This window comes from Lipotes vexillifer, unplaced genomic scaffold, assembly GCF_000442215.2.
Source record: "Lipotes vexillifer unplaced genomic scaffold, Lipotes_vexillifer_v1.1 scaffold1643, whole genome shotgun sequence".
NCBI classification, from domain to species: Eukaryota; Metazoa; Chordata; class Mammalia; order Artiodactyla; family Lipotidae; genus Lipotes; species Lipotes vexillifer.
This window is the reverse complement of record NW_006784879.1, coordinates 468,324-476,379: the sequence shown is the minus strand read 5'-3', so window position 1 is coordinate 476,379 and position 8,056 is coordinate 468,324. Positions and strand designations below refer to the sequence as shown.

General features: G+C 40.3%; 1 protein-coding gene across 1 annotated transcript in view; it reads right to left on the bottom strand.

The window, feature by feature from the left end:
- Positions 1-8,056, bottom strand: part of LOC103073783 (cytidine monophosphate-N-acetylneuraminic acid hydroxylase) — a 95,883-nt gene that overhangs the window by 58,314 nt on the left and 29,513 nt on the right. Inside the window, exon 2 of the mRNA XM_007457016.1 lies at positions 3,672-3,682. Within this exon, the coding sequence (XP_007457078.1) occupies positions 3,672-3,682 (11 nt within the window). The remainder of the gene's footprint in view (positions 1-3,671; positions 3,683-8,056) is intronic.

The following is an 8,056-nucleotide window of genomic DNA, read 5'->3' as shown; positions in this document are numbered from 1 at the left end:
TACATGACTCTTTTTGAATTATGGTTTTCTCAGGGTATATGCCCAGTAGTGGGATTGCTGGGTCGTATGGTAGTTCTATTTTTAGTTTTTTAAGGAACCTCCATACTGTTCTCCATAGTGGCTGTATCAATTTACATTCCCACCAACAGTGCAAGAGGGTTCCCTTTTCTCCACACCCTCTCCAGCATTTATTGTTTCTAGATTTTTTGATGATGGCCGTTCTGACTGGTATGAGATGATATCTCATTGTAGTTTTGATCTGCATTTCTCTAATGATTAGTGATGTTGAGCATTCTTTCATGTGTTTGTTGGCAATCTGTATATCTTCTTTGGAGAAATGTCTATTTAGGTCTTCTGCCCATTTTTGGATTGAGTTGTTTGTTTTTTTGATATTGAGCTGCTTATAAATTTTGGAGATTAATCCTTTACTCTCCAAAATTTACAAGCAGCTCATGCAGCTCAAGATCATAATTTCTTAATTAGATTCATTTTGTTTTAAATGGGAAGATGTTCAGTATTCTGTTCACAGGGATGTAAACTCCATGAAAGCTGAGATATAAAGTGTCTGTCACATGGTAGGTGTCCGGTAAATATCTGGGTAATGAAGGAATACACTCACAGGAATTAAATATGTACTCCATGTGGACAAATGATGTGAAAATGCTTCCAAAGGTCACAGATCTTTTAAGGGAAAAATCAAATTAATGGCACATACAAGTTTTGAAAAGCAACTTAAGGGAATTCCCTGGTGGTCCAGTGGTTAGGACTCAGCAGTCTCATTTCCCGGGGCCCCAGGTTCAATCCCTAGTCAGAGAACTAATATCTTATAAGCCGCGTGGCGCAGCCAAAAAAATAATAATAATAATAAAAAGCAACTTAGGAGCGTTGTTGTTGTTGTTTTTAATCCCATGAAAAAGCAGAGAGTACTTCCTCATTTATTCAAATCATCTTGTTTGCTCTTTATTATGGTTTTGAAAATTTACTTTTTCATAGCTAATTCTTAGATATTTTATAGCTGTTGCTGCTATTATAATTGGTATCATTGTAATTTTATTTTTGGATCAGTTATTCTTGTTAGAGAGATGTAACAAATTTTTTAAAAATTGCTTTACTGCATTTTAATTGTTTTACTACATTTAATGCAAAACTGATCATCTTAACCATTTTTAAGCATACATTTCAGTAGCGTTAAGTATATATGCATTGTTAAGTGCAACAAAATTCCAAAATATTTTATCTTGCAAAACCAAAACTCCATACTCATTATACAACAACTCCCCATTTCCCTCCCCCCGCCAAGCCCCTGGTAACACCATTCTACTTTCTGTTTCTATGAATTTGACTACCTTAGCTACTTGATATAAGTATAATCATACAGTATTTATCTTTTTGTGATCGGCTTATTTCATTTAGCATAATGTCCTCAAGGTTCATCTATATTGTAACTAACATGTATGAACAAGATTTCTTTCCTTTTTAAGGCTGAATAATATTCCACTGTGTGTGTGTATCATATTTTGTTCAGAAAATATTTGCAAAAGATATATCTGATAGAGGACTGTTATCCAAAATATACAAAGAACTCTTAAGACTCAACAACAAGAAAACAAACAACCCAATTAAAAAATGGGTCAGGGGATTCCCTGGTGGCGCAGTGGTTGAGAGTCCGCCTGCCGATGCAGGGGACACGGGTTCGTGCCCCGGTCTGGGAAGATCCCACATGCCGCAGAGCGGCTGGGCCCATGAGCCATGGCCGCTGAGCCTGTGCTCCGCAACGGGAGAAGCCACAACAGTGAGAGGCCCATGTACCGCAAAAAAAAAAAAAAAAAGCGTCGGAATGGGGAGTGGCCAAAATGGTGGAGTAGGAAGAACTTGAGCTCACCCCCTCCCATGGGCACACCAAAATTACAACTATTTACAAAGCAACTATCAATGAGAAAGACTGGATGACTAGAAGAAAAGATCTTCTACAATTAAAGATATGAAGAAGGAATCACAGTGAGACCAGTAGGAGGGGTGGAAACATGGTATAGCAAGATTGGCCAACACCAGTTCCAGGAAACCTTTGGCTCCTCACCAGTGGGTCAGCACGAGCCCCAGGACCCAGCCTCACCCACTAGAGATCTGACACCATCACAGAAACCCTGCAGCTCGTCAGCCACCTGCCCTGGGATCCAGCCCCACTTGCTAGTGGGCCAACACTGCTTTGGGACCCCCTGGGGCTCTGTAGCCAGCAGCCCCATGACTCAACCCAACCCAGTAACTGGCAAACTCCAGGACACCTCAAGGCCCTCAACCCGTGGCACTGGATTTGGACCCACTCACCAGTGCTTTAGCACTAGTTCTCAGATCACCAGGGCTCTTCAGTCAGCTGGCCTGTGACCTAGTCCTGCCCATTGCTGGCTGAAACAGCCCCATGACAACTTGGGCCCCCCAGGCAGCCACCCCAAGCTCTGGCCCTACTCACTAGTGGGTCATCACTAGCCCTGGGATCCGGCCTCACCCAACAGGGGCCTGACTTCAGCCTCTGGAACAGTACACCCCCTCAGCCAGCTACCTGGGAATCTGGGCCCACCCACCAGTAGTCCAGCAGTAGGCACAGCACCCACCAGGGCTCTTCAGTTAGCCTCCCCATACCCCAGCCTCACCCAACAGCTGGCCAACACCAGCTCCAGGACACCTTGGGACTGTCATCCAGTCACCCTATATCCAGCCTCATCCACCATGGGACTAGTACCAATCCCGGGAACCCCATGGTCCCACAACCAGCCACCTGGGACCCAGTGATCAGCTACCCTATACCAAGCCCTTTGGAACAGCTGGCTGACATCAGCTCCAAGACATATTGGGCCCCTAAGCAAGCCACCCTGAGATTCGTCCACACTTTCCAGTGGGCCAGCCCTAGACCCAGGACTCCCCGGGGCTCTACAGCCTCCTGACCCAGCCCCAGGCAATAGTTGGCTGACACCAATTATAGGACACCTTGGGCCCCTCAGCCAGCTGCCCCAGTATCCAGCCCTCCACACCAGTAGCCCAACACTAGCTCCTGAACCCTCCGGGGCTTTGCTGTCACCTGCCCAGTGTCCCAACCTCACCCAACACCTGGCTCACACCATTTCCAGGATACCTTGGACCCCTCAGCCAGCTGTCCTGAATCTGGCTACACTCACCTGTTGGCCAGCACTAGCACCAGGAACTGGTCTCACCCACCTGCAAGCCAATATCAGCCCTGGAAACCTCACAGCCTTGTAGCCTGCAGCCAGCCACCCTGGGACCCAGCTCCACCAACCAGAGGTTCTGCACTAGACCCAGGATTCCCTAGGGTTCTGCAGTCAGCTGCCCCTGTGGCCTACCTCTGCCTACCAGCTGGCCAACACCAGCTCCAGGACACCTTGAGCCCCTCAGCCATCTCAGGATCTGGCCTCACCCTTCCATGGGCTGGCAGCTTTCTCGCTAGGTGTGGTCTGGCACCAAACTGAGCTGCAGGCCAGCCAAGCCTATCAGAGTGTCCATAGTAATAAGCTCACCCCAACAGTACAGCTCAGGCAACCAACATAGAGGGCACCCCTAGAACATAGCTCCGGTGACCAAAGCAGTGTGCACTGCTGGGCCCCATAGGACATCTCCTACATAAGGCCACTCCTCCAAGATCAATAGTGTAACTGACCTACCTATTTAATACCTAGAAATAAAAACAGAGAATTCAGCAAAATGAGGTGACAGAGGAATATATTCCAAACTATGGAATAAGATAAAACCCTGGAAGAAGAACTAAATGAAATGGAGATAAGCAATCTGCCTGATAAAGAGTTTAAGCAATGCTCAAAAAGATGCTCAGGGCTTCCCAGGTGGTGCAGTAGTTAAGAATCCACCTGCCAATGCAGGGGACATGGGTTCGATCCCTGGTCCGAGAAAATTCCACGTGCCATGGAGCAACTAAGCCCGTGTGCCACAACTACTGAGCCTGTGCTCTAGAGCCCACGAGCCACAACTACTGAGCCCACATGCCACAACTACTGAAGCCCATGCACCTAGAGCCCATGCTCTGCAACAAGAGAAGCCACCACAATGAGAAGCCTGCACACTGCAGCGAAGAGTAGCCCCCACTCATCACAGCTAGAGAAAGCACGTGCTCAGCAACAAAGACCCAACTCAGCCAAAAATAAATAAATAAATAAATAAATTTATCTTTAAAAAAAAGGATGTTCAAAGAACTCGAGAGAAGAATGGATGAACAAAATCAGAAGTTGGAAGTTTTTAACAAAGAGTTAGAAAATATAAACAAGAATCAAACAGAGCTGAAGAACACAATAACTGAAATAAAAAATACATTAGATGGAATTGGGGACACAGTTCTTGAGGTGGTAGCCTACTGTGTTCCCTCTTTGCCTGGCAAAGAAATAAAGCCACTCTTTCTTTCTCCTCCATTTAAAAAAAAAAAAATTAGATGGAATCAATGGTGGATTAGATGATACAGAGAAATTGATCAGTGAACTGGAAGACAGAGTGGTGGAAATCACTCAAGCTGAACAGAAAAAAAAATTGTTTAAATGAGGACAGCTTAAGAGACCTGGAACGACATAAAGCATCCTAACATTCACCTTATAGGAGTCCCAAAAGAGATGAGAGAAAGGGACAGAAAACATATTTGAAGATATAATAGCTAAAAAACTTCCCTAACTTGGGAAAGGAAACAGGCATTCAGGAAACACAAAGTGTCCCCAACAAGATCAACCCAAAGAGGACCACACCAAGACACACTGTATTTAAAGTGCCAAAATTAAAGATGAAGAGAGAATATTAAATCAACAAGGGAAAAGCAACTAGTTATGTACAAAGGGAATTCCATGACTATCAGTTGACTTTTCAACAGAAACTCTGCACTCCAGAAGGGAGTGGCACAATATATTTAAAGTGATGAAAAAACTTACAACGAGGAAAATTCTACCTGGCAACGCTATTATTCACCTTTGAAGGGGAAATCAAGATTTTACAGACAAGCAAAAGCTAAGAGTTCAGCACCACCAAACCACCTTTACAAGAAATGTTAAACGGACTTCCCTAAGTAGAAAAGGAAAGGCCACAACTAGAAATATGAAAATTATGAAAGGAAAAATTTCATTGGTAAAGGCAGAATACCGAGAAGGTACTAGATAAAACACTTATAAAGCTAGTAGGAAGGTTAAACGTCAAAAGTAGTAAAACCATCTATATCCACAATAAGTAGTTAAGGGATACACAAAACAAGATGTAAAATATGGTGTCAAAATACAGAGGGGTGGGTAAGAAAGCAGGGTTGTTAAAATGCATTCTAACTTAAGAGGTCAGCAACTTAAAGCAATTGACCATATATATAGATTGCTATATATAAACCTCATGGTAACCACAAACCAAAAATCTGTAATGGATACACACACCCAAAAGAAAAAAGAACCCAAACATAACACTAAAGATAGACATCAAGTCACAAGGGAAGTTGGCAAAAGAAGAACTACAAAAACAACCAGAAGATAATGAACAAAATGGCAATAGATACATACCTATCGATAATTACTTTAAATGTAAATGGACTAAATGCTTCAATCAAAAGACATAGAGTGGCTAAGTGGATACAAAAACAAGACCTATACATATGCTGCCTACAAGAGATTCACATCAGATCTAAAGACACACAAAGACTGAAAGTGAGGGGGATAGAAAATGGTATTCCAAGCAAATGGAAACAAAAAAGAAAGCTGGGGTAGCAATATCAGACAAAATAGACTTTAAAACAAAAACTGGAACAAGAGACAAAGAAGGACATTACATAATGATAAAGGGGTCAGTTCAAGAAGAAGCTATAATGATTGTAAATACATATGCACCCAACATACGAGCACCTGAATATGTTAAGCAAATATTAAAATAGAGGGAGAAATTGATAGTAACACAATAATAGTAGGGGACTTCAACACCCCACTTACATCAATGGACAGATCATCCAGAGAGAAAATTAGTAAAGAAACTCTAGCCTTAAACAACACATTAGATCAGATGGACTTAATAGATATATAGAGAACATTCCATCTGAAAGCAGCAATACATATTCTTTTCAAGTGCAAATGGAACATTATCCAGGATAGATCTCAGGCTAGGCCACAAAACAAGTCTCAGTAAATTTAAGAAGACTAAAATCATGTCAAGTATCTTTCCCAACCACAACACTATGAGGCTAGAAATCAACTACAAGAAAAAAACTGCAAAAAACAAATACATGGAGGCTAAACAATATGCTACTAAAAATACCAATGGGTCACTGAAAAAAATCAAAGTAGAAATCAAGAAATACCTGAAGATAAATGAAAACAAAAACACAATGATCCAAAATCTATGGGATGCAGCAAAAGCAGTTCCAAGAGGGAAATTTATAGGAATAGAAGCCTATCTCAGGAAACAAGAAAAATCTGAAATAAATAACCTAACCTTACACCTAAAGGAACTAGAGAAAGAAGAACAAACAAAACCCAAATTTAGTAGAAGGGGGAAAAATCATAAAACTCAGAGCAGAAATAAATGAAACAGAGGCTAAAAATATAGAAAAGATCAATGAAACTATGAGCTGGTTATTTGAAAAGATAAACAAAATTGATGAAAATTAGCCAGGCTCATCAAGAAAAAGAGAGGGCTCAAGTAAATAAAATCAGAAATGAAAGAGAAGTTACAAACAATACCACAGAAATAAAGGGATCATAAGAGATTACCATGAACAATATATATGCCAATAAAATGGACAACGTAGGAGAAAGACAAATTCCTAGAAATGCACAATCTCCCAAGATTGAATCAGGAAGAAATAGAAAATGTGAATATACTACCAGTGATAAAATTGAACCAAAAAAAAAAAAAAAAAACCTCCCAACAAACAAAAGTCCAGGAGCAGATGGCTTCACAGGTAAATTCTACTAAACATTTAAATATGAGTTAACACCTATCCTTTTCAAACTGTTCCAAAAATTACAAAAGAAGGAATGCTTCTGAACTCATTTTACAAGACCTGCATCATGCTGATACCAAAACCAGATAAAGATACCACAAAAAAAGAAAGTTACAGGTAAAAACCACTGATGAACATAGATGCAAAAATCATCAACAAAATATTAGCAAACTGAATTCAACAACACGTTAAAAGGATCATACAACATGATCAAATGGGATTTATCCCAGGGATGCAATAATGACTCATTTTCCACAAATCAATCAATGTGATGTACCACATTAACAAACTGAAGAATAAAAACCATATGATCATCTAAATTAATGCAGAAAAACCTTTTGACAAAATTCAACATCCATTTGTGATTAAAAAACTGTCAACAAAGTGGGTATAGAGGGAACATACAACATAATTAAGGCCATAAATGACAAGCCCACAGCTAACATCATACCCAATGGTGAAAAGCTGAAAATATTTCCTCTAAGATCAGGAACAGGACAAGGATGCCTACTTTCACCATTTTTATTCAACACAATATTGGAAGTCATAGCCACAGCAATCAGACAAGTAAAAGAAATAAAGACCATCCAAACTGGAAAGGAAGAAGAACTGTTAGTGTATGCACATGATATGATACAAAAACCCTGTAAATGCCACCAAAAAAACTACTAGAACTCATCAACGAATTCACCATAGTTGCAGGATATGAAATGAATATACAGAAATCTATTGTGTTTATATACACTAACAATGAACTATCAGAAAGAAAAATTAAGGAAACAATCCCATTTACAGTCGTGTCAAAAAAAAACAAACCTAGAATAATCTAACTAAGGAGGTAAAAGGCCTGTATTCTGAAAACTATGACACCTATAAAAGAAATTGAAGATGACACAAACAAATAGAAAGATAAACTATGCTCATGGATTGGAAGATTTAATATTGTTGAAATGACCATAGGACCCAAGGCAATCTATAGGTTTAGTGAAATCACTTTCCAAGATAACAATGGCATTTTCCACAGAATTTTACCAATACATACATATATATATATATATATATATATATATATATATATATATA